Raw genomic sequence first — 27,590 nt, forward strand, 5'->3', positions numbered from 1 at the left:
AAAAGAATTAGTATATGTAAATTGCTCAGGACAGTGACTGACACATAACAAGCGTTGTGTATACGTTGTTGTTATTATTTGATTCACATGATGTTCAAGTTTTTGGATTTAAGTGTCTCCACTTAGCTGCCCTCTTCATTTTGCCCCAGTCCCTCTTGTCCTGCACCCGGCTTGCTTTCCTGCCCAGGCCCAGAAGGCTGCTAGTTTGAGTTCCCAACCATAGCCTAGTCCTATGTCCTCATTGTCTCTGCTGGATGACACAGATTGTTGATCCTTGCCATTGGACTATGACGATTACAAGCCCTGATGCCCTTCTCAACAGAACTGAGGAGCCTTAATCCTGTCCCCCTCAATGTTAGAAAGAGAAACCCCACACCAGCCGAGAAAAAACTAGAGCCACAGAGCTCCAAGATTATCTGGATGCATGTTTTATTATCATTCAGATGATGATCATGGACAAGGGGAAGGTGCCTAGAGGGTTATATACAAGTTCAGCATTCAGGGCTGTTTACATACGCCCGCACATCTTTATTCCCACAACCGCCACACAGCACAGCACAGCACAGGATGCCTCCACCTGCCATCATCACCCTAAGCAGAACATAGCCATGGGTCAGGGCTCTGAACACCCACAAAAAGGAGGCCCAAGAAGCAGAGGAGACCCCCAGTTCTGGAGGTAAATAAAGTTGACATGTGGCAAATCTTGACTCATGGAGCAGGGGATAGAAACTGGATTTGGACATCACATCTTCAATCCCACCCTGACCTCACTGGCTGCTGGACCCAGTCACCCTGCTCCTCTCTGGGGATCCCTTAAAAGACACAGAAGGGCCATTTTTAGCCAGGGCTAAGGAAGGGGAGCAGCCTGTGGGGGGTACGGGGAGAGGGACTCTGGGATCTGTCCCCTGCCAACAGGGCAAAGCGGGGTAATCCAGGGTTTTAACTCAGGCTCCCGTTCTCATGTCCCTGAAGGGGGAGGGGGAACAAGGCCAGGGAACTGGGTGTTGTACATACAGGGGGCTTGGGTTTATGGTCAGGGATCTAAGGAGGAGGGAAAGCAGGGGTCACAAAGGGAATAGGACCCACAGGGCTTAAGACATTCTTAGACCCCAAACTTGATAGGAAGCTGGGTTCACTCCTCCAGGGGCTCCCTGGCCCAGGCCGCCCGCCGCCCAGGATGCTGCCGCTTCTCCTGAGCCCCCTGACCCCTGCTCAGGTCATCCAGGAGCCCCAGCAGGAGGCTGGCTTGACCACAGGCTCCCTGAGGCTCACATGGGCCTCCCAGAGCCCTCTTGCCTGGATGTTGGCGTTTCTCAGGCATCAGCTCTCCCTCCTCCACCTCCTCTTCCTCTTCTTCCCAGCTCCTTTGGGCCTTGGGATCCACCAGCCGTCTGCCTGGGTGTTGCCTCTTGGTGAAAGTGTACCCAAGCCAGGAGGAGCGCCGGCCAGGGTGCTGCCGCTTCTGCTGGGTTACCTCTGACCATGCAGCCACATCCTCCCGCCGGCCAGGGTGCTGCCGCTTGTGGGGGCCCATGGCCCCTCCTTCTTCTTCCTCTTCAACTCTGTCTTCTGCCTCCTCCTCCTCCCTTTTGCCAGGATGCTGACGCTTGGAGAGCCAGTCGGGTTGAATGATCTGGGACTCTGGGGAAGGAAAGGGGCCAGTGAGGGACCTCCTGACCCCCAAGTGCCCACTCCAGCCTTCCTCCTACTTAAGGCAGATTCCCTGCAGCACTCATCCAGAGTCACAGCCTTGTACAGCCTCTTAGACATCACAGACACACACACAGATACAGATGGTCAAAAGCATGACCTCTGGTTCTAGTCCTAGCTCTGCCACTCCCTAGCTGTGTGACCATAAGCAACTTACTTAACTTCCTGAGCCTCAGTTTTCTTCTGTGTAAAATGAGTAATAACAGTATCAGTCTAAGAGCTTGTTAGGGTGATTAAATAGTGTGATAAAGTGTTTGAAGGGCTTAGAACAGTGCCTGGCATATATGAGTCTAGTAAGTAGTAATTAAAACTGTCACATACAGAGAGACTTTTTCTCTATCCCCTGCACAGAATCTTCCTCACTGGAAGCCTGCTCTCTGTAAAACATTCCCAGGATGGGCATGGAATAGAAATCTGATCTCAGAAAAAGGTCAGCTCATGATCCTGCGGAGGTTATGGCCAACAGTTTCTAAGCTTCTGAAAGGCAAGAGTTTGGATGACCAAGTTGCTCCCCACCTCTGCATCTGGGTTTCCCCCAACCCTCTTGGGGGCCTCTGGTAGGAAGGACAGACCCACCCCTCACCTGATTCTCCATCGTCCTGATTCCCTCGCAGACGCAGGAGGTCTTCCTGGAGGAGGAGGAGGCGCTCTGCCTGGCGCAAGAGGTCGTCCAGGCCTGCGTGCTCACCGGCCTCATGCTGGGCCACCTCTGGCTGGGTGCGGCCTCCGGGAATACCAGCCACGGTCAAGGTCAACGCCAAGGCGAGCAGCAACCAAGGGCCAGGCATTGCGGGGCCTAGGATTGGGAGTACAGAGAGTATAAGTGGGCGCAGCCCCTCTTCCAGCCCTCCACCATCTCCCCCTTTCCTGTCCCAGCGGGGCCCCAAGGTGGGTAACAAATTCAGACACCCTCCTGCGGCCAGGACCACCTGCCACCTTAGGGTGGGGTAGGGGCAGCCTCAGGCTCTGAGTGTCCTCACCCACAGAGATGCTTGGAGTACCTGCCCGCGCCCAGTTGTGCCTGCGCGAGCCTGGAAGCTGTGGGAACCCCATCGCCACCGCCACTCCTCAGTGTCACCTGGAGCTGGGAAAGCCAGCGCGTTGCAGGCTCGCCAGGAGTGTAGCCACCAAGAGCGCGGGGCCCGACGGCCACAATGCTAATTCCTGCGTCGCAGGCTAAGATTCTTCCCGGCGCCACATTTTTGGTCCAACGCTCCTTTCCCAACATTCGAATTCCCGTGTCACCGTTCCAATTCCAACTCTTAGATTCTATTTCCAATGCTAAGATTCTTTGGCTAAGCTAGGAAACCACCAGTTCTGACTCTAAAATCCTAATTTCAACGGTGAAATTGTTTCTAACGCTGAGGCTGACACTCTAAGGCTAAGATTCGAGTCCAACGCGAAAATCAGTCTCTAACGTCAGGATTCGGATTCTAACCCTCAGGCTCTGACGCTGGACACCCAGCTCTGCCCAGTTCTGCCCCGACGTCCCGGCGCGGACCTACAGCTGCCATCTAGGCAAGGGTGGGATGGAGAACTTTCCATCCTACCGACACTGGGCGCCGAGCGTTGCAGAGGCCGGGACGTGAGCGCACAGGAGTGAACGCCACCAGTGTGCCGGCACCACCAGCTGCTTCGTCCAGTCCGCGGCCCGCGCTGTGGAAGCCCCGGGGGGTATGAGCGCAGCGCCCCAGCCGTTGCGCGGGTGCCACGCTCCGGGAGGCGCTCGGGGGACAAAAGCCGCGGCTTCTTCCCGGCCTCACCCAGGGCTGGTGGAGAGGGCTCCCTTTCCAGTGCTCCCGGACGCTCCTGCGGGGAGGCGAGGGAACAGAGATGGTTACCTGCCGGGCGCGAGCTCCGCGGGACCGGTCCGAGATCCTGGGGCTCCGAGTTCGGAGTTTTGGGGCCTAGAGCCGGCGGATCAGGAGGCGGGGAGCGCTGGCAGGACCCGGACCCCGCTGCCCGCTTCTCGGAGGGGCCGCTGCTTATATCTGCGCGGGGCGGAGGCGCGGGTGAGGTCAGCGGGGAGGGGTCGCGGACGCCGGGAAGGGGCGCTGACGGCAGCCGGCCCCGTGGGTACCCCGCCCGCCAGCTCCCCCGGAAATCTGGGGCGGGGGCGGCGCGGGCGGCTGGGGCGGCGACGAGGCACGAGCCGGAGCCTGGGGTGCTGATGTTGGGTCGCTTCTGCACCCGGCTCCGAAGGTTTGTTGTCTGAGAACGCTCATGAAGAGGACAGAGGGAGGCAGAGAGATAGCGAATCACACTGTTAAAACGAGACACACAGGAGAGGATAGGAGATAGTGACAAAGACTGAAAGAGGCACACTGAGAGCAGAGACAAACACCAAAGAGACACAGGGAGAGACAGAGAGAGACAGAGAAGGAGAAAGAGAAGGGGGGAGAGGACAGAGGAAAAAAGTAGGGGACAATTGGGACTTGGGTTCTGATCTTGACTGTGTCACTTCTGGCAAATGCCTCTGGCTCCCTGGGCCTCAATTTTCTCATCTGTACAGTGGGAGAGAGGGACAGTTTTCAGAATGCCAAACCTGGTAGCCTGGGGCCACCACCTGCTCACAGATGGTTTTGTTTGACTGCCACAGTGATTTGAAAAAAACTGAATAACTAACATTTAAAAACCAGGAAGAATTTGGGACCAAGAATTTGGCCAGCTAGAGCTGAGCCTGGTTGCCCCAGTCACCAAGGCAGGACATTGGAGTTTGTGGCCCCTGGACCAGAAAGAAGTCTGTTGGTACCCACCCCATCAAAGCAAAGGAGGAGGGAGGATGTAGGGAGGAGAAAAGCATGGATGATAAGGCTCTTGTTCCTCAGTCAGTCCCCAAAATCACATTGGAAGAGAACACTGCCACATCTAGTCCTGAGTACAGCCTCCATCCTGAAACACTTAAGGGGAACCCACAGTGTGCCAGGCTCCTTGGTCAGCCTATAGACACAGAAGTTAGCCAGGCCTACTTAGAGGGAACTACATTTTAGGTGAGGGAACATCAGTGAAGTCATCTCCTACCTCTAGACCATCTCAACATTAGTCTGCCTCCCCATACAATATTTCTTCAGCCTCCCATTTTATTTTATTTTAGTTATTTTTTAATTTAAAATCATTTTTAATGTTTTACATATTTTAGAAAGAGAGAGAGACAGAAGGTGAGCAGGGGACGGTCACAAAGAGAGGGAGACACAGAATCTGAAGCAGGCTCCAGGCTCTCAGCACAGAGACTGATGCAGGGCTCGAACTCACCAACTGGAAGATCATGACCCCAGCCAAAGTTGGGCACTTAACTGACTGAACCACCCAGGTGCCCCCAGCCTCACATTTTAATTGAGTACATGTTGAATGTCCCCAGCCATGCTGGGGGTCTGGAAAGAGATTCCAAAAGTGTTCAATTATCACTCCTTCCCTTGGCATTGCACCCAACTTTCTACCATATCACCACAAACTCACATCACCTGGCAAGATAAACAAAGTAGAGACTATTAGTCCCACTTTATAGACAAAGACACAGAGGTTTGGGGAGGCAGAAGGACTTGGAACATAAGAGGTGGGAGGGAACTTTCAGATCCCCAGCTAGAGTCCTCTCCTCATTTTTAGATGAGGAAACCGAGGCCCATGGAGATGACCTGATCTGCTTCCTGACCTCCCTGCACCCCCAGAGTCAGAAAGTTGGCTGGTGTAGACTACAAACCTGAAACCTGCTTCATCTCCCAGCCAGACTCCAGGATTTGAAGACTCGCCATCCATACTAAGCATTAAATCAGACAGACAGACCTATTATCTTTCACATAAGGAAAAGGTGTAAATTGATAGAATCTCTATGGGTGGTAACCTGAAAATGTAACACATATGTACCTTCCACAAGACATCCCACAGACACCATACCTGTGCACAAGGATGTATGCACAGACCATTTGGTGCAGCATAGTTATTAGAAGCCAGAATTGGAAACAGCCTGGATGTCTGTTCATCATGAGGTGTCTGCTTAAATCAACTAGGACCCAACTAAAACTATGGGTATTATATTCTGACTTTGAAGAATGAGGCAGTTCCCTATGTACAGATGTGGAATAAGCTCCAGGACATATTGTTACATGAGAATAAGCGGAGCAGAGAACAATGTGTACATCATGTGCACGCATGTGATGGCGCGGGAGATGAACTGTTATGCTCTTCTGCAGAGTGTCTCTCTGGAGGGATGGGTGAGAACAGTGCAGATAGGGAACAGGGAGCTGGGGAAGGGAAGGCCAGTGGTCCGGGGCTTGCTTTTCACTGTCAGCCCTTAGTGCTGCTAGAATTTTCTCTCTTTGCATCATTACCTATCTACAAACCAACAAGCAGCACCAACAAAACAAAACAACAGAATGTCACCTAAGGCATAAAAGGAGTGATAAGTGTGGATGGATAGAAAAGCTGCCTGGTAGAGGGTGAGCCGGCTGGAAGCTCGCCCCCTGGTGAGCCCATTTGATGTGTTTCTATAATCAGGGATTTGAGTTGTCTGTTAGGAGGACAGTTCCTGGAGGGCTGGGAAGGGGAGGGGAGAGGAGAGTTCTCACATTGCCCAAGGGACTAGAGAGGATGGTACAGGCATCTGATCGTTCTTTCCTCTGTTTGTCCTTTCCTCTCTTCCTTTCCTTCCCTCAGCAAATATTCACTGAACCCCTAGAAAGTACCAGGACCTATTCTGGATCTTGGGCACTGTGTTAACTTGCGTTTCTGATGCTTTGACCTGGGGTGGGGGTGGGGGGGGGGATGGGTTCTGGCTGACTCTGGGGAGAGGGCCTCTCCCAGGATTAGCCAATTCTTAGAGACGATAAGGGACTCACCTGGGAACACCTTTCATAGGCAAACTAACCAATCCAGAGCCCACACCCCCACCACCCCGGGGCTGCTGCCTCCTTGCCCTTATCACCCTAAGCCAAGTACGGGACAGCTACAGTTACAGATTGCCCCTAAACCCCAGAGCCACTGAAGTTATTCAAACCAGCCAATCCTAATAAGTCACTGATCCACCTTCCACCTTTCCCCTACCCCCTGCTTCCTCTGCCTCCTTACTACTGGATCCTGGTGCGACCAGGATCCGGCCAAGCAAAAAGGATCCTGCTCTGGTCTCTCACTGAGCTGACAGTCCAGTCGTTATGTCGCACATATTTTTCTCACTTGCTTTTATTTTTTCTCTAACAATACAAGTGTGCTTGATTTTCAAGACTGTAATTGCTTATCAGATTAAGACAGCTATGCTTTTGAAAATGAATAATGGGATAGTTTAATGGTGAGTTTGTACATTAATTTGTAACTCCCAGTGCCTGCCCACCCACCCCTACCCCAACACACACCCACACACCCACATCCCTCCCCCCACCCCCACCACACACACACCACAGACACCTTCCTACAGGAGGTCTGTTGAGTCTCAGGGTGGGTTCTGATTTTCCAGACTCTGTCTTCCCTAATTTCCCCTGTCTTCTCCCTCAAAGTCTCTTTGCTCCCTGTTCAAGGATGTCTCCTATATATTTTAGGGTCTTTTTCAACTCTGAGCTATATAGAAGGGCCTGAAGTAGGCCCATCTCAATTATGTATTAATATTTTTTACATAGTGGTTTCCTAAATTAAACTTTTTATTTTGAGATAATTGTAGATTCACATGCAGCTCTAAGAAATAATACAAAGAGGCTGTGGGTACCCTTTGCCCAACTTCTTTTAATGGTTGCCTCTTGTAAAACTATATAGTACAAAGTCACAACCAGGATACTGACATTGATACAATCCACTGATCTTATTCAGATTTCCCCAGTTTTACTTGTACTCATTTGTGAGTGTATGCACTTAGTTCTACGCAATTTTATCACATGTGTAGGTTTGAGTGTGGATATAGACTCAATTCTTTCCTTTATATTCTGTTTTTGCTGTCAAAACAATGAAGGTCTTCTTTTCCACAAGATCATAAAAATTCCAGGAAGAAAAATCCATTTAGTGTCTGCTTTTTCTCCATAGAAACTCATTCCAGAAATCTTTCTCATCCATATTTCCCTTTACCCTTTCCATTGGAGATTTTTGACCCAACTGAGTGACAATTCCTTGATGATGAATCCACTGGAAACTTTTCAGTTCTCATTTCAATCACTGATTTATTTTTTTATTCAATGAATAGTTCCAGTATACACACAGGTGTCAGGCATAGGCCTGGCCACACCATGGGTGCAGAAGGGCGGGGGATGCAGGGATGTACAAGGTAAGAGACAGGTGGGAAGCAGTCAGATCTCACGGGGCTTTATTGGCTCTACAGAGTAAGGAGTTTGGAATTTATTCTCAAGGCAGTGGGGAAATAGAGGGGTTAAAGCAGGGGAGAGATGTGACCTGATTTGTTCTCTAACCATCCATTTGGCTGCTTGGTGAATTATAAGCTTATGGGGGGCAAGAGGGAAGCAGCAAAGCCAGTGAGGAACCTCCATGAAACCCTCGCTCCTTTGTGAAACTCTTCTGCCTGTCTCATTGGGTTGTTCTCTTCAGCTTTCGGGCTCTCCTTCTGCTATGCTTGGCTCTGGAGTGGGCCCCACTGAGCCCAGTGTGTGTCTGCAGTCACCCCAAGCACCATCCCCAGGCCTCCTCATCTTCACTTCACCAGGCCACATGCTGGTGCCTCCCAAATCAGCTTCTCCACAGAAAACTATGTGGCCCTCAGAAAGAAAGAGCCCCTCCCAGGGCGATCCTCTCCTGCAAGCAAGAGAAAATACAACCCAAACTGGCTCAGGCAAAATAAAAGGCGGATGTACTGGTACCTGTGACCAACAACGTAAAGACCTAGGACTAGCTTCAGGGATGGCAGGATCTAGAAGCTCAAATGATGTCATTCGGAATCTGTCCCTTTTCTCCGTTTGTAATCTCCACTTTCCTCTAGATGGCTTCATTCTCGGGCTGAGTGTCCTCAAAGGTGGAGAAGTAATCATGGGCATCCCTGGGATCACACTGTCCCAGCTGAGTTACCCTAAAAGCAAAAGAGCCCTTCTCATTCCCAAAAGTCCCAGGGTTAGTTCCCATTGGCCCAGGCTGGGTCACATGCCCATTCCTGAACAGACCACTATGATTCTGATTGGCCAACGGGTCAGCCTGTCTGAACAGCATGGACTCAGGGGGTCCTCCAAAGGCATATTGGGTTTCACCCACTAGAAGAAGAGGAGCTGAATGACAAGTACATAAACAACACAGGTCTCCTACGTCCCCATTGCACAGATGAGGAAACCAAGACTCAGACAGAGGAGAGGGTTGCCTGAGTCCCTCAGTGAACCAGCAACAACCTCAAGACCAGTGCCCTACCCCATTTTTCCTTCACAGTGTCTGGGTCAGGGTTTTCTCTAAAGAAACTGGAAGAGGGGACGCCTGGATGGCTCAGTTGGTTAAGCCATGGACTTTGACTCAGGTCATAATCTCATGGTTTGTGGGTTCAAGCCCCACATTGGGCTCTGTGTTGTCACCGCGGAGCCTGCTTTGGATCCTCTGTCCCCTTCTTTCTCTGCCCCTCCCCCACTCTATCTCTCAAAAATAAATAAACATTAAAAAAAGAAAAGAAAAGAAACTGAAGTGGCCAAATTCTTACTGGCACACTGGGTTCTGCTTTACACTCCGTGTCCCTTCCCCAGCCCCAAGACCTTGTTCTTTTCTTGTAGGCAATAAGTTGCCATTAGGAGAGTGTCATCTTTTCTGGAAACTCTAGGGAGGCCTCCCCCTAAATAACATCAAGCCCCGAATAAATGGCTCTCTAATGCAGGGATTTCAGACACCCTGACAGGAAGAGGGCTCTTTGGGTGCCAAGAGGACTCCTGGCAGCTGACTACTCTGCTTCCATTTAGGCCTCCCTTAGTCACTGCCCAGCTTCTGGCAAAGAAGCGCTAACTCAGTCCATTCCTTCCAGGACCCTTCAATTCCATACACATTCACTGAGCACCAACTCCATATGGGCAGTGTGGTAGATGCCAAGGAATACGGCGGAAGGTAAACCTTGCATGGCTCCCTGCTGCTTATGGGATCACTTCCTTAGCCTGGCATAATTCCTTTATAATCTGGGCACAATCTCGGCTCCTCTCCTGCCAGCTCCCCTTTACTCCACGTCCAGTCCCGCCCCCAACATCAACCAGTGAAACTCATTTTGCAGACATGCTGTCTAATCTCACACCTCCATGTTCTCGCCCCTCTCCTTGCCACCTGCCACTCGCGGGCCACTTATTCATTCTTCAGAGCCTACTGCAAATGCCCATTCATCTATTCATTCATTCATCTGTCCTTTTGTTAACTTAACAAACTTAAATGTACATAAACATGAGGCCGAGAAGGTCATATGTTGAGTGTTAGGGTCACTGAGAGGGTCCAGATAGGAATATTGTTCTGAGGATGTTAGCAGTCTGGGAGGGGAGAAGAACGTGTCCATATAAGTTGTATTACGGCATACTGTGAGGTGGAAAGCTCTGGGGCGGGAACAGACCCAGCCTGTGGGATCAGGGATGGCTTATCACATGAGTCTTGGACTTACACTGGATGAAAGGGCATGCCAGGAGGCTTTCTCTGACCACCCTGGCTGAAATAGGTACCCATCACACCCTCTTGTGTGACTGCATCTTGTTCCCTGCTATTTTTCAAGGTCCCGGCACATAGCTAGCACTCAGTAAAGAATTTTTAAATTAACGACTACATGAATGAACGCATTCAGCCCAGGGTGAACGAACACAGGCTGCCTGGCCCTGTCTTTCAAGCTGAGAGGGCACAAGGACAGCCTCCCTCCATCACCACCTATGAGGTAGACAGCATGTTTACCAGCAGAAAGAGCGAGCAATGTGAGGAGCAGTCTTGGAGGTGCACAAAGAGAGACCCAGAGGCCAGAGCAATCAGAGGAAGCTTCCTGGAGGCAGAGGGCAGAAGCCAGGCCCTGGAGGATGGAGAGAGTCAGGACAAGCAGAATCAGAAGCAGATGAGCTCAGGATGTTTGAGGACCTGCTTCCTCTCCCCTTCTTGAACAGAGACTCTGTGCCCCCTCCTCCCCTCCCTAGAGCAGCATGGTCCAGAGTTGAATAACACCCAGGGACTGTTGAGGCTGACCACTATGAGACACCAGGCAGAGTCTGCCTGTCTGGGCTCAGGGCCAGGCCAGGCTTCCACACTTACAGTCTAGGCTGACAAGCTGAAGCCATGAGGCCCCGCCAACCCAGGGCCCTGTGCCCCCTGTGAGGTCTTATATCCATGCTGAGAGACCAATCGCAGGTCTGTGTGGTCTAGATGGTTTCCAAAGAGCCATTTTCTGCCCAGCTGGAGTTTGCTGAGTGGAACTCGGGCTCCGGGAGGGCGCCAGGGGCTGCAGGAACACTGCCAACCCACAGGGCTGGTGTGGAGCCGGATGCATAGGAGGGATTTCTGAGGAGTGCTGTCTGATGCATTTAGCTGACACAGAACACGTGCACATGTGTGTGGGTGCCCCTGGCTGCTCACATGTCTTTGCATCTACTGCACATGCCCCTTGTATGTGTGTACATATACATAGCCCATGTTTGCATGCTGTACACACATTCATAGATTTTGCCTTGTGTGTATGTGTATACACATGGGTGTTATGTATATGGTATGCACAGATTCGTGTACAACTTTGCCTCGTGTGTATGGGTGTACCTGTGTGTATACGCATATGGGGGTCCAGGTCTGTATGGTGTGCACATGGGCATGTGTCTTTGTGCCTAGGCCTAGGTCAATGTGTACACATGTGGCACATGTATCTGTGGCTTAGTTTGGGACAGGGCCTAGTGGTCATCTTAGGGCCCAGTTGGTCACAAGTGACCCTGTCTGCTGAGGGAACGTGGCTTGAGATCAAACGTTCTACCCATGAATAAGACATCCTCACTACCCCCTTCAAGAGTTATCTGTTTGTTCTTCCATTCTCTGTTCTCTGCTAGCTAGTCTGGTAAATTAACCTGTGTTGATATAAGAGAAGGAATCTCCTTGAGGACGGAGTCTGTGTTCATCTCCCACATGGCTTGGTGCAGGGTAGGTGCCGAGGAGAAGGTAAGTACTGGAGAGGGACAACAGATAAGAACTGAGAGGATAGGAGGGGCTCTGTCTTGATTTCGGCTCAGGTCCTGATCTCTCGGTTCGTGGGATCGAGCCCCACTTCCGGCTTTGCACTGACAGCATGGAGCCTGCTTGGGATTCTCTCTCTCCCTCTCTCTGCTCCTCCCCAGCTCATGCATGTGCACTCTTTCTCTCTCTCAAAATAAATAAATAAACTTTTTTTTTTTTAAATAGAGAGAATGGGAACCATCTCCTGGGTGCCCTGAATACATTTTCTTGTTTAATTCACACAGCTCTATGAGATTGGAATCATTCTGTCTGTTTAAAGGAGCCAAGGCTCAGAGAAGGGAAGTGACTTGTTCAAAGTCACACAGCCAGGACCTTGGATTTGAACTCAGGTCTGTGTTATATACCAAAGCTTTTTCCAGTCAAAGCCATCCTTCAATCCAGAATCTGGTATCTCAAAGCCCATAATAAAGAGTGAGTCTCTGACTTTTGAAATAACATCAAGCTTATCTTGGGATCATCTCAGGAGAATATATGCTAATTCTGATGTGGATGGAAGTGCTTTGTCGGGTGGGCCAGGGTGGGGGCGGGTGATAGATGGCTTGACGCCTGTGAGCCACAGTTGCTGGATGATCAGACACCTCGTCATCCATCAGGCACGCCAGAGATAACAAGCCCCCACTTCTGCCATTGCTTTTGTTATTACAAGAGAAAAATGAAAACCAACTCCAAATCACCTTGGCCATTTAGGTATATTTATCTTGCTGTCAGCCATAAGCAGGCTCTATCTCAACGTTCCGGGCTAATTAGAGCTTGTTTTCAGAATACATGGAGTCTACACCCCAAGGAGCAGGTATTAATCTGCTATTAATACTGGGCCATGAGTCAGGGTGATGACAGGTGGAGGAGGAGGTTCCTGGCGGGTCCTGATTGAGACCTTCATTTTGGCCCAACAAGATGGCAGTCTCCCTCCTGAAAACCCAAGTATTCCTTTTCATGGCTCCATGAGAACCCACTTATGAGTCTTGAGTGGACTCCAGGATTCTTTGGCCACCCATATCCATCCTTTGATTTCCAGTAAGCAGAAGGACCCCTCTTTCCTTCTGGAGAATTGCCTTATCTCCATCCAGCACAGTCCTGATGGGATTCTAGCCACACTGCCCCATTCCCAGGGCAAGGGGTCAGCCTATGGAAACTCTCTCCTGGGATTTAGACTCTTAGGTGGAGAGATGCAGAGCTGTTAGGACAGACATTCATTACAGCAGCCACAACAGCACTAGAATAAGATAGTGGAAAAGTCTCTGCTGCCTGGACCCTTGCAGGACTCCCTTTTTAGCCTGGAGCCTGAGCCTTTGGTCTTCCTGTTGAGCAATAAATCTCCCTTTTCAGCTAATTTAGCTAAATTTGGGTTCTGTTCTTTGCAATCCTGACTGATAAGGCCTCCTCCTCTGTACTGGGGTCTCATGAGAATCTAGAGTCATAGATTCAAATCCTGGCTTTGATTTCAGGAAAGAGAGGAGGAGGGAGGGAAGGGGTTGGGAGAGGAATAATGATGACTGGAAAGGGTAAGGGGATACAGCTGGGTCAAATGGATATCAAGGACAATAAGAGAAAAAGGAATCCCAGGCAGAGGCCCAAAGGTGTACCAGAAATATTCCCTATGTGTTTATACATAATTCTCACCAAAAAACTTGAAAGCCTCCTTATTCCCATTTGTATAGGAAGCTGTTATTTTTTTCTGGTCAGCCTCCAGTCCCCTTTCTTCTTATGATAGAACCCTGGTTTTACAAAGGAGAATTATTCTCCTCTGCCTTTGGATTTGCTGGTTTGTGTAGGGCTGGCACCACCTTGGGAACCATGTGACCAAAGACTGGCCAGTCAGGGTTTGAATATCCCCAGCCACAGGGATTGGTTCAAGGACAGCTGTATGGTCAAGCCAGGCCAATGAGATTCAAACTTGAGACTTTTACTGAATTATTTACAAAGAAGTGTTCTTTTCATGCTGGGGTTGTGGGATGTAAACCCAGAACTGGCAGGGTCCATTTTTGCCACTTTACAAGAAGATTCTACTTGTGAATGATGCCACCACAAAATTAGTTGGACCAGAAGGTAGGAAGTCACTGGTTTTTCATGACAGGATAAGTTCCTTTTTTGTTTAAGTCAGTTTGGGCTGCCCTTTCTGTCACTTGCAACCTAATGACTAATAGATAAAACTCAAAGAAGAGAGGGTATCCTAGGGCTGGGCCATGTCTCGTCTCATGCTAGGGCAGGGAAGAAGGACCACAGGGCACCAAGCAGATTCCCTGGCCTTAGCCTCTGCCTTAAACTCTGAAGGCTTGTGTTCAAGTGCCAGTTCTGCTACTAATTCGGGGGGTGGGGATTGGTACATCGCATAACATCTGTAGGGGTCAGCTGTCTCTTCTAGAAAGTGAGGGTGATGATAATATAAAACTTTCAGCCAACTAATTGGTTACTACATGCTAGTCCTCATACAAAGTGTTTTCCAGCATTATTACATTATATCTGCATAAAAAGTGAATGATGTAAGCATTATTATTATTATTCCCATTTTATAGATGACAAAGCTGAGACCCAAAAGGTAGGCAACTTGCCCCAGGTCACCAAGTAGAAGACCAAGTCTTTGACTCAACCCCTTACACAACCTGTCAGATGTTAAAAGTGTAGCTAGCCAGGAGGGGATAGGGTGCAGGCAGCGTTGTCTTGCCTGCTGGTTCACCAAGCACCCAGCCACTTTTTGACCTAGTCTGCATCTTCAAGGGGAGCTCCAATTCTACTTGAGTAGTGTTCCTTTTTTTTTTTTTAACATTTTATTTTCTAAGTAATCTCCATACCCAATGTGGGGCTTGAACTCACAACCCTGAGATCAAGAGTCATATGCTCTCCCAACTGAGCCAACCAGGCTGGCTACTATAAGTAGTGTTCTTATAGGGAAACCACCCAAAGTCTTGTAAGTGCCTGAACAAACAAAGCAAGGTCAAGACCATTCACAAGGTCAGGATCATGGGAGTTAGGCTGGCCCCATGGACAACATCTGATCTGGACTTTCAAAAGATGGGTCATTTCCCCTGGTCTCATCTATATGTAGCCAAAGGGAGGCCAGAAAGCTTTTAAGAATAATAGTGGTTTGGGAGATGGAAAGAAGGAAGGAAGGAAGGAAGGAAGGAAGGAAGGAAGGAAGGAAGGAAGGGAAGATTAAGTAAGTAAACATATGAATGAGTAAGTGAATGAGATAGAAGCTGATTGGTTATATTAGAAAAGCTGGAGAAGAAGGGGTAGGCACTCAGTAGGTACAGCCACGGTGGGCAAGTGGAGAAGTGAAGCTAGCCAAGGGCAGGAAACCCGCTCCCTCCCTGCAGACTCACCTAGCCCTAGCCCTCATCGTTTCTGATACTTTTATCAGCACTTGGCCAGGAGTCACTTGTGGGCATAGATCTAGGGCACAGATTCTAAGGGGAGAGATCACAAGGAAGGGCTGCTCTTAATTCTAGCCCACAGCTATGGCAGGAGGGGGACCAATGTCATCCATCACAAGCATCCTGGGTCTGGCCCTACCAAAGGCCGAGACCAGGCACATCTCCACGGTTACTCTGAGGGCCCAGCTGGCAACAGCAAATGAATTTTCCTTTATTGATTTTGGGGTTAGAGAGCAATTCAAGACAATCACGAATAATGCTCAGATAAGCAAGGGCTTCTGAGGGGGGAGCAGGGCCACAGAAAGGACTCTGGAATTTCATAGACCTGATTTCCACTCCTAGGCCCACCACTACCTTGCTATGTGACCGTGTGCAAATAACATCACTGCTCTGAGCCTCAGGTTCCTCATCTGAATAGAGCAGGGCTAGTGAAACGTACCTCCCAGGGGTGTCGTGAGGAAATGTGGAATGTGACGGGCATCATGCTTGCCTGAAACCGAGTAGGCACTTGGTAAATGACAGCTCTTTATTGTTCTGACCTTTCCCCCCAGTAGACACTTTTGTCATCAAAAACAAATATAGTTCATCCGTTTTTAATCTAAAATAACAAAAGTGTGTCTGCTTATGGTCTGGGAGGAATGTATTGGGCAGAGTCCTGCCAGGAAATAGGTAGCATCCCCAGATCGGTTAGTTTGAGGATAACTTCATGAAAGGACCGTTTACAAAGCATGAGCAGAGTGCACAAGGGATAGTGCAGTACCCAGGGAAGGTGAGAGAAGACCTGGTAGCACTTCTAAGCCCAAAGGGACAAGAGGGGACAGCAGTTAATGGGGTCCAGAGAAAGGGGGCATTGGACTGTGAGAGTCTTGACAGGAGCAATCAGTTGAGGGACCTCACAGTGGGTGAGCCTGGAGATTAAATACCACAACCTCTTTCTTCTCCCACCTTCTGATCCCCTCTGGGACTCACCACTGGCGGAACCCAACAGGAAACCAGGGGCCAAGGGAGCCATTGGTAAAGGCTGGCCTCCCAGGCCTTGAGCAGAAAGGGGGAGGGTGCAGAGTGGATCCAGAGGGTCAAACAGAGGGATCCAGCACAAGGGTTTCTGAACATCCTGTTGATAATAAACTTGAAGACCCCATCTCATAAACAGGCTCTTAAGCCCCCCTCTTCCACAGTCTAGACCTGGCCATTTGCAATTACAGCCAGCATCCCATCGTGTAGAGAGGAATGCAGCAGTGACAATGTTCTGATGAAGGATAAGCTTGGTCCTTTCCGGGACTCAGCCTGAGGGTGGGTACAGGACACTGGGGCACTGATTGCTCTGAGGGATGGGCATGGCCGGATGTCACACAGCAGCACTGAGGACAGGCTTCACACCAGAGGCGGTCTGTGATTAATGAGCCACTCAAGTCCAGTGGGTGGAGAAATTAAAAGAAATTAAAAAAAGAAAGTTTAATAAATTCTGGCTGGCGTCATGCAGAGCGAGAAACCCTCCCCACGCTATTATGGACAGTCATTTTTCAGTTTGTATGCAGAGAAGTCACAAATGGATTCACTGCGGCTGTCAGGATGATGGGGGCCCTTTCCAGTGCCCTTTACAAAGCCCTGATGCTTCCACTCTGGGTTTGGGATGGTGGGCTGAGTGCTAACCTGCCTCAGCCAGGCCACAGCAACCAGGCTGGTCCATGCTGGAGACAGAGGCCAGGGGCACCATCTCCTCAGATGGAATGGAATGAGCAAGGAAGGAGGGCATGGGGAGGGTGATGGAGAAGACGTCACCCACTCATCCCACGCAGATATACGCACGTGGAGACTAATAAGGGGACTCAGACACACACAAGGACACACAGAGACATGAAGAAAGATACACAGGAACACTCAACAAGGACTCATACAGACACACAGAGTCACCTACACCAGAGAAACAGACAAATACACACAGAAAGACACTTACAAGGACACCAAAGCCACACAGACAATATATGGGAACATACAGAGATATGAGACACACATACGGGAACACACAACAAGGATACAGGGACACATAGAGTCATAGGTACAGAGATAAACACAGTCAGAGACACACATGGGGACCCAGACACTCACAGAGACTTATATGAAGATACAAAGACACACAGACCCACAGGAACACACAATAGGGACACATGCTGAGTCACTTATACACAAAGACACAGAGAAGGGTACACAGAAACCCCAGATATGCCCCAATATACAGAGTAACAGCCTCAGGGACACAGATGCAACACACACACACACACACACACACACACACACACACACACACACCCCACTCTGGAGGGGCTCTAAGAGAAGGCAAAGAGCCCTTGCTGGCAGAGGTCGGAGCTGTGTGGCCTCAGAAAAGACTCTTAACTAATCTCTCTGAGCTTCAGTGACCCCATCTAGAAAATGGGAGTCATAATCCTTACCACATCGCTGCTGTGAGGACTGAATGGGACAATGACACCAAGTGCCAAGTAAGGGGTTTAATAGCAGGACACCAAATGTATGTTGGGAAAGTCCATTAACAACACAACGGACTATATTTATATTTTTTTTTAATTTTTTTTTCAACGTTTTTTATTTATTTTTGGGACAGAGAGAGACAGAGCATGAACGGGGGAGGGGCAGAGAGAGAGGAAGACACAGAATCGGAAACAGGCTCCAGGCTCCGAGCCATCAGCCCAGAGCCCGACGCGGGGCTCGAACTCACAGACTGCGAGATCGTGACCTGGCTGAAGTCGGACGCTTAACCGACTGCGCCACCCAGGCGCCCCTCAACGGACTATATTTAAACAACCAAAAAAAAATGTCTAGCTGCCCAAAAGGGACTATCCCAGGGCAAGCACTTGTTGGATTATAGCCCATTAAGCAAGGGTCAAGCCCAAGTGGAACCACAATACAACTCACTGACCCCACCCCCCACTACTCTGACTCTAGGCCCAGAACTTAGAGTCTTTTGTGGTCAAGCTCCCAACCCCACCCACCTCATCTCCACCACTCTTCCCAATATCTCAGCCCCAATCCTACAGTTTCCCTACTTTCCCCAGACAGGCCATGTATTCCCTGCCCCCAAGCCTTTAGCCATGCCATCTCCTCCACTGAGGGTGCCTACCCTCTCCTGCACCTGCAAATCATATCCCTCCTTCTCCTACTTGAGTCCTACTTGTGTAGGAAGCCGTTCCTGACACCAGTGACCTCTCCCTGTCCTGCTCTATAAAATTATGACTTTTCCTTTCCTTATTTACAACTGAGGCTCAGAGAGGTGAAATGACTTGCCAAGGGTCACACATCTCAAAAGCAGTAGAGCTGGGATTGGAACTCAGGTCTATTGGAGTCCAAAGCCAGTCTCTTTTTGTGACACTCTCTTAGGCCCTAGAGATCAGAGGTTATATTTCATGCACATTTCAATAGTTTCCAGCCCGTAGGGATTGGAATATAAGGAATACTGCAATAAACATTCTTATGTTTTAGATTGTGTCTTTAGCATGAATTCTCAGCAGTGAAATTAATGGTCAAGGTGTGTCTTAGTCTGTTTGGGCTGCCGTAAGAAAATACCACAGACTAGGTGGCTTTTAATTTTTTTCTTATTTCTTTAATGTTTATTTTTGAGAGAGAGACAGAGAAAGATAGAGCATGAGTGGGGGAGGGGCAGAGAGAGGGAAACACAGAATCCTAAAGCAGGCTCCAGGCTCTGAGCTGGCAGCACAAAGTCCGACATGGGGCTCGAATTCACAGACTGCAAGATCATGACCTGAGTTGAAGTTGGTCACTTAACCAACTGAGCCACCCAGGTGCCCCAGACTAGGTGGCTTTTAAATAGCAGAAATGTATTTCTGACAGTTGCAGAGGCTGGATCAGGGAGCCAGGTCAGGAGAGGGCCCTCTTCCAGACTGCAGACTTCTCTCTGTGTCCTCACACTGTAAAAGGGAGCAGGGAGGTCTGTGGGGGTCTCTTTTATAAGAACATTCATGAGGGCTCCAACTTATGACCTAATCACCTCCCCAAAGGTCCACCTTATACTACCATTACATTGGGCACTAGGATTTCAACTATTAATTTGGCGGGGCATTGGGGGCAGGGGAACAAAACATTCAATCCATAGTAACTTGTATGAGCATTCATTCATCCCATAGATATTTCTCACCACTTTCACGGCTACCACTTTGTTCCATGCCATCGTTAATGCTTACATGCATGTCTACAGAGGCCTCTTACCTGGACACACTACCTCCCCACTTCTTCCTGTGGTATTTTGATAATTGGTCCCCTTTCTTCACCCCTTCCTGCAGCCGCACACTTGCCAAGGCCTCATCACGGATAGAATGGATTTCCCTGACCCTTAACTTTGGCCTGGGCCACTGCCTTGCTTTAGCCAATGGGATAGAGCAGAAGTGGGCCCGTTTCAAGTTCCTTGGCCATTGCCATGAGAACATGCCTCCGCTCACACACTGCTGGTAGATGAAGGATGAGAAATACGTGCAGCAGAGCCACCCCAACTGCAGACTACAAGAATAAGTGACCTTTGGGGCCCCTGGATGGCTCAGTCCATGAAGCATCTGACTCTTGGTTTCAGCTCAGGTCGTGATCCCAGGGTCTTGGGATCAAGCCCCACCTTGGGCTCTGTGCTAAGTGTGAAGCCTGCTTGGGATTCTCTCCCTCTCTCTCTCTCTCTCTCTCTCTCTGTCCACCCCCCGATTTGCACACTCTCTCTCACTCTCTAAAAAAAGAAGAGAGAGAATAAATGATTACCATTTTAAGCCACTGAGTTTGGGGGTGGTTTGTTATGCTGCATTCTTGTGGCAATAGCTGATATGACTGATATACACCCCTCTAATCTATTTTCCACACACTGCCAGACTTATCTTTTTAATCTTTTCTTTTATAATTTGTCCTTTATGTGCTGCAACCTTTTACCATTAATCTGCCTACTTACTCCAAAGCCTTGCCATTCTATGCCCCAGGAGGCCAGGAACGAACTGACGAGGGCACAGAAAGCAGAGGTGACTGATGAAGCTAAGGTATGCCCAGATCTCTTGCCAGTTCATTAGGGTTGACCACAGCCAAGGTGGCCCATGTGCATGAAGTGGAAGAAGCCCAAAACCTTCTCTAGAAGGGGGAGAGGAAGAGCCTATACCTAGCACTTGCCAGATCTCATATCTCACCATGGGCCTCACCATCCCCGTTCACCCGGAAGGTAGCAGAGGCTTGCCCAGGGTTGCAAGGTGAAGAGATGGAAGTAGTGGGATTGGAACGTCGGCCAGTCTGTTGCCAAAGCAGTTTCTGCTCTCCAAGCCTTGGCTGGCCTGACCCTGGGCTATCAGATGGAACCTCTCCCCAGGACCACCTCTTCAGCTTCTGGTTGGCCCACGGATATGGCTACTTACTGGCTCTGTGACCACAGCAAGTGACATTACCTCCCTGGACCGCTAGACGGTAAACTCAGTGAAGGCAGGGACTTTCTTTTGCTTATGGCTCCATCCTTGTACCAGAAACAGAGCCAGGAGCTTCATAGGTGTTTGGTGAACGAATGAGTAAGCCAGTTCGCCTATAGTTTCATCAGAGTGACGGCATTTCTTCTGTCGAACACCGGACAGGATGGTGCTTGAATATGGAGGCGATTTTGATCACCCCCGGAAGTAGGGAGCCCTGGGAGTCAGACTGGCCTGATTCCAGCCAAACTAGCACCCAGGTAAAGTGACTCATTTGTTCCTCAGTTTCTCCTCCATCAAATTGACCTTCCTGCATTGCCTACCATGGGGATGTGGTGGGGATTGACTGAGATGTACACATAACATGCCTGTTCGTCATATCAGTGCTCAGTAAGTGGGTCATTATTATCTGGACTAACGGTAACTATTTAGGCTAAATGACCAGCACAAGAGAAGGTCCAGAAGCCTCCAACCTCCTGGAGGAGAAGGTCTGGATCTTCATCCATGCTCTGCCCTATCAAATGAGGCCGTACGAGCAGCCAGGACTCTAGCTCTGGGAAGACTGGGGGAAAGGGATGAGAAGCAGATTTCTGGTTGTTTCGTACCTGCTCTGAATTAGGCACCTGCTGAGCTGTCCTTAGAGAGGAGGGGTGTGGAAGTGGCAGGCACTCATAATGAGCACAGAGCTCATCCAGGCAGGGCCTGGCCATTGATCGTCTGGCTCTTGGCTCCCGGCTCACTCCAGCAGCAAAGGAGGAGGGAGGCGGAACACACATGTCCCCAGGATCTGTATACAAGTGTCCAGATGTCAGCATGACCCTGGAGTGGAAATGGAGAGGTAGTGAGGGAGATGGCCAGGGGCCTCCAGCATCTGTGTTCTGTCTTGAGGGAGGGCAGCGTGAGGAGAACCAGGTGAGTCTGGGCACTTTCCCTTTCCTCCAGTCCTTACGACCATCTCACACTGGAGGATTCTTACCCCTGTCGAGACTGAAGCTCAGAAGTGATTTGCCCAAGGTCACACAGCTGGAAAAAGGGTATGACTTTTAGTCTAAAACCCAAATATATAAAAATTGTGACTTTCTAGATTAGAACTTCATTTCTGTCTCAAACTCCCTTTCTTCCAGGAAGTGGAACCTTAATCTCCCTGCCCCTATTACCCAATCCCTGGGGTTCTGTGTTGCTTTTCTATTGTTGCCTAAGGAATCACCCCAAAACTCAGTGGTTTAAAATAATACCAAGATTGGTATTATTCTCTTGGATGGTTCTGGTAGCCTGCACTCAGCTAGGTGGTTCTTGCTCAGGGTCTCCTGTGCTTTGCAGTCAGGCAGTGGCTGAGGCCGGAGGTACCTAGAAGTCTCCCTCAGTCAGCAGCTGAAGCTGGCTGCGGCCTGGAACGCCTACGCGTGGACACTCCGAGTCACCTGGGCTCCCCTCACAGCATTGTGGCTGGGTTCCAAGAGCAAGCTACCTAAGCAAACCGAGTCAAAGTTGTGTCACCTTTTGTGACAACCTCAGAAGTCACAGAGCAGCCTTGTGCAATAGCCACATGTCACATTCAAGGGGAAAGAAGTAAGTCCCGCCCCTCCTTGAAAGGAGTGTCAATATCTCCTTGCAATACCTGTGGGATGGGAGAGCCTGTGGAAATCCTGACAATACCATCTCTCCCCTGCATGCAGCCTGCTCCTGCATGCTCTCCAGTCATTGGTCCACACTGTCTGAGACCCCCCCCCTCCCCAAGGGCCCTCACTGCGAGATCCCCCTCCCTGGTCCTCTTAGGTCACATCTGTGTCTCTTGGAATACTGGGATCACTGTGCTGCTTCTCACACTAACCTGGAGCACCCGGGGACCCCGTGAGGCCCCCTCACAACCCAAGCCCCCATTTCTTCCACCTCTCACGAGGCTGGACGGAGTGAGACAGGGGACCTATAGCAGTGAGAGTCCAGACAGGAAACAAAGGGCTCAGCACATAGTAAATGCTTAGCGAATGTTAGCTTCTGTTCATATGATTATTAGAAGTTACTGTGAGAGCACACAGCAGGGAGAAGCTCCTTCTGCTGGAGGTATGGGAATAGTTAGGGCAAGTCTTATGGAGGAGGTGACATAGGCTGGATTTTACCAGCTGGGAAAATGAGAGGAGGGACAGTCCAGGGACAAACGACCAGAAGCGCAGAAGGTATAGGAGTGTGAGAGTCAACTGAGCTTGCAGGCTGTGAAACTTGACCAGACAGAGGCACAAGCCTGCAGCCTGGGGCTGGTTGGGAAGGCCCCACCTGCCCAGCCATCCCGAGTGTGTGAGCACAAAGCTGGCAGGAAGGCAGGCTGGAGAAGGGGCTCTGTGCACAGGCCCGCTCTGACCCTTCCCCCCAGCCTTCCCAGGACAGGCAATCCCAGCCCTGGAACCTCAGTGAATTGAAGCAATTAGACTCTCTGCCGACCTATCTTCCAGCTTTGAAGCCCCTTCCCTTCTGGCTGGGTGGGGGTGGACTGCACAGGATGTGCTCAGTGCCTTCCCAGGATAGCGGAGTCAATTAGAGGCTTTGCCAGGAGGTAGCGGAGCATGTAATAACTCTTGTTGTTTCATCAAGGACACTGTGTTTAATTTAGATAAGTTTGCTGCTTGGCAAAGGAGAAAACTGCAGTCCTAGGGGTTGGCGAGAGGGGTGTCTGTTTGGATTTCCAACCGAGTCCCACCATCTGGGCTCAGTGCACCCCCTGCCCATCTCTACCTCCTGTCACCCCCTGGCACCTTCTGCAGACTGGGGCTCCTCGGACTCCCTGAGATTCTGACCCAGTGGGTCTGAGTGGGCCCCAGGTGATTCTGAGGCAGGTTTCTCAGGAACATACTCAAAAACCCCTGCTGGGTTAGGGCGAGGTCACAAAGGACCTTGAATGTCACTTAAAGAAGTTTAAACAACTCTAGTCTACTTGTTTTGTAGTGGCTAGGGCAAGACTTACTTTGAAAGGAGGGGTTTGAAGCCAGAGCTGACCAACCCCAGGGTTTGATTTGGCAAAACTCATTTGTTCTTCAGATAAATGTTCATCAGCACCTGCTCAGGGCCACACCTTACTCTGAGGACACTGAGGTGGGAAAAACTACTCCAGTCTGTGCTCGTCTGGCTGCGGGTGGCAGGGAAACAGACATGGTAATGGGAACTTGAAGAACCTCAACTGTCACAGCGCCACCACAGCCTGAGGAATGCAAGGATTAACTCTGCTCCCCAGAGGTGGAGGCTTTGGGGCTGGGTCTTAAGGAATGAAGAGGAGTTTGCCAGGCAAAGCCAGCAGGAGGGGCAGGATGGAATGGAGGAAGGCAATTTGGACTTTCTTCTTTTCTCACAGGGTCTGATTTACTTCAGTATGATGGCCTGCCTCATGCCCCTGCCTCACAGACCCCCATGGTGGCCCAGGTGACCTGGTTTCTCCTGGCTCCCTGTACTCATGCACTCACCATCTCTAAGACCCACACCCCACCACCAACACATACACACATCCAGAGGCCGGCTGCCTTGAGTCATCTGGCAGAGTGGGAACATCAGGGTGACAGCCTTCCTTATCGTCACACAGTTAAAGATTCCAGCTACTGCGGAACCCTGGGAAGGGTCTTCTTTTTATTCTTTGGGCTTTACAATTTTTTTTTTCCATCTCTGGGTCTATTATTCTCACATTTAATTAATGTTCCGTTTGACTAATAGGACATAACAAAAGTAGCTGGGATCACCCAGAGACTGGGGGGCTGGGATAATTGCACATCTTGCGAAGGAGGGGAGAGACTTTAGGGGCTAGCAGCCTTGGGGTGGGGGTGGTTAGAGGTAAACAAGGGCTCCTCCGCACTGCTTGAGAGGAACCCAGCAGGGTGAGCCCACCCCACTTCTGTACCTTTGTCCTGGCTGTTCCCTTCTTGGGGGACTGCTCTCCACCCCTCTTCAAAGTCCCACTGCCTCCACTGTCTCTTCATCTCTCCAGCTCCCAGGAAAGCTGGGGCAGTAGTTTTCAAATTCAGCAGTGGTGAGAGACACCTGAGGCCTGTGTGTCAAAATGCTGGCTCCTAGCCCCGCTCCAGGAAGTTGGTGAGTGAAAGCCCAGGAATCTGCATTTCAGCACGGCTCATCCTAGTGCTTCTGATACAGGCTGAATTCAGACAAACTTCGGGAAATCATGATTTGGACAACAAACTGCATTCCCTTCTTTTATAAAGGGGAATAATCAGAGTCCCACCCCACAGCACCATAAGGATCTGGATCAGGCCTGCCCACGGGAAGCACTCAGTAAACAGCTGCCAAGGTCATTGTCACAAGCTCCACAGGGATGGTGTCTGTGTGCTCCCCTGCTGTCCCCAATCCCCCACACAGTGTATGGCTCCAGATGGGTGATCAATAAGCAATTGAAGAATGGTTTTCTTTGGGCAGCTCCAGGAGGCAGAGAGGGAAGGAGAGCAGCTGAAAATTATTAATTCACCCTCCTATGCTGTTTGAATGTTTGAACATGAACCATGAACACATACCACTTTCACAGTTCTAAAAACTTGTGTTTTCTGGTAAATGACTAAAAAACCTTCCTGAGGCTTTGGATGAAGAACGTATTCTCTTCATAAGGGTTTTGAATTACTAAGATCCAAGTGCAAAAATCTAGTTCCATATGGCCTGTGGATGCCTGAAATCCCCTGGGAGTTTCTTTAAATGCAGTTTCATGGGCCCCGCCCTGGGTCTCTGAATCACAATTTCTGGGGCTGGCACCAGTCTTGCTAACAAGCTCCCCCACCATCATGCTGTAAGTGGGAGAATCCCTGGAGAGCACTGGAAGCAGGTATCTGACACCCTGAGGGCAGAGACATCTTTGTACTTGCCTCAGTCCCCACCACCAATCTACACATGTGGGAATGCAGAAAAGACTTCCTTGATGGATTAAAAGGGCACTGAGACCCAGAGAGGGGCAGTGACTTCCCCTAAGCCACACAGCAAGCAAGTGAGAGACAGCAGAGGGGGACTGGTTAAGAGCTTCGGTTTGGAGCCAGACATGTCCTGTTAAAACAAAACAAAACAAAACAAAACAAAACAAAACAAAACAAAAAACAGCTGTTTCCTTGATCAGCTGTGTGGCCTTGGACAACTGCCTTCACCTCCCACAGCCCAGTTGGTCCCTTCATAAAATGGGGCTATTCATTCCTATCGCAGTGAGTGGAAGTGTAATAAAAGTAGGCATGTAAAGGTGCTTAGCATCACACCTGCTCGGTTGCACTACATGGAAACTGCTATTGTTGGAATCGGTATCATACTTGTCAACATCCTCATCACTGAGAGGCCGCACACAGCAGGGACTAAACACCCAGGCCGTGGAATCACTGGCTCATGTATGATGTAAGGGAACTTGGACAAGGCCCCACCATATGGAGCCTCGGTTGCCTCATCTGTAAAATGGAAACCAGGATGATACCCCTAATACCTACCTCATAGGGATGCTGGGAGTTGGTATTTGTAAAACTCTTAGGACTGCGTCTGGCACAGAGTGAGCTCTAAGTGCATGTTGGCTGTTATTATCAGCAGCTTGGACTGGAAGCCTGCTGCACCCCGGGGATGAAGCGTGCCTGCTTGCTTCACTCCTCATCCCCAGTGCCTCTGGAAGTCCCGATAAAAGCTGTCTCCATAATGAATGTACCTCTCAGCCAAGCACGGCTGTAGCCACACTGCTCTGACGAACGAGGCCTTGGCGGCAGCACCAACATCCACACAATTAAGCAGCTCAACTGCACGGGGCAGGTGGATGACAGCCACCCGGTATCGATTTCCTGGTGGGACCACAGCCCAGGCCAGGCAGGAGCCTCTGCTGAGATCGAAGCCAGCATGCGGGACCAGAGCCAGGGGGAGGGGGCCAGGGCTGAAAACTCCCAGGCCAGGGTGTCCTGGGGGACTGGGCTAAGCACCCCTCCCTCCAGAATGGCAACATATGTACCATGTTTCATGATGATGTTGATGTAACACAGGCAGCTGACATTTAATAAGCATTTAGAGAGTATCATTTACTATTCAACCTTAGTTATAATGATGTCCTGTTTTATAGACAAGGAAACTAAGACCCAGAGAGGCAGAGGTTCTGACCCATGGTGCTCAGCTGGGATTCAAGCCTAAGTCTGTCTGATTGTAAAATCTGCCTGTTAACCACCACCAGATTGCCTCCCATTTATTACTTGGGTAAGTTTTTTTTGTTGGGCCTCAGCTTCCCTATCTGCAGAATGATCATGGAGGACTGGATTGGATGGCCTCAAAGGGCTCACTCTGCATTTTTGTCTGTGGTCAATTAACTCTCCTGGGGGCTTTTGGAATCAGCTGGGAAGGATGAGTAGGGGCCAATCTGTGAGTTGAGAAAGAACCTTGCTGCTCCTCAGACAGTCTGTCACACCCACCATGGCCCAACCTAACATTTCTGAAGCTCTTACCATGTGTCAGGCACTGTTCTAAGAATATGAATCATTGTAATCCCCACCTCTCCCTAAGGTAGGCACTCTACAACTCCTATTTTCCAAATGAGGAAACGGAGGCATAGAAAGGTCAAACAACTTGTCTGTCTAGATGCTGTGGGTGCCCCACCCAGGTCCCCCTTACTAGCTGATGCACCCATCCCCTAGCTTCTGTGAATCTTCACTGCTAAAGAGCACAGCTTCCCCTTCTCCTGACAATTACCCTTGGCCAATGGGAGCTATCCCATCCCCAAAGCCCTCAGGGACAACACTCAAAAAGTGATTGTCTGAAGTATAGGTACAAAAGCCTGGCCCATTGTCATGAGGAACCTATTATGGGTTAAACCGTGTCCCCTAAAAAAGATATGTTAAAGTCCTAAACCCCACTCCAGGAATCTCTGGATGTGACCTTATTTCGAAATAGGGTCACTGCAGATGTAATCAGTTAAATGAAGCCATAGTGGAACAGGGTACACTCAATC

General features: G+C 49.9%; 1 protein-coding gene across 3 annotated transcripts in view; it reads right to left on the minus strand.

The window, feature by feature from the left end:
- Window positions 1-412: 412 nt before the first annotated feature.
- The window catches only part of TRH (thyrotropin releasing hormone), a 71,173-nt gene continuing 43,995 nt past the window's right edge, over window positions 413-27,590 (minus strand). Inside the window, exons 1-3 of one of the 3 annotated variants that reach the window (XM_058725906.1) lie at window positions 3,552-3,852; window positions 2,294-2,506; window positions 413-1,641 (exon numbers count right to left, since the gene is read on the minus strand). In XM_058725906.1, the coding sequence (XP_058581889.1) occupies window positions 1,133-1,641; window positions 2,294-2,498 (714 nt within the window). In that variant the 5' untranslated portion in view covers window positions 2,499-2,506; window positions 3,552-3,852 and the 3' untranslated portion in view covers window positions 413-1,132. Of the gene's footprint in view, window positions 1,642-2,293; window positions 2,507-3,148; window positions 3,309-3,551; window positions 3,853-27,590 lie in introns of those variants that run through there. The other 2 variants (XM_058725905.1, XM_058725907.1) reach the window with 2 other exon arrangements.

This window comes from Neofelis nebulosa, chromosome 4 (genome assembly GCF_028018385.1).
Source record: "Neofelis nebulosa isolate mNeoNeb1 chromosome 4, mNeoNeb1.pri, whole genome shotgun sequence".
Taxonomy (NCBI): Eukaryota; Metazoa; Chordata; class Mammalia; order Carnivora; family Felidae; genus Neofelis; species Neofelis nebulosa.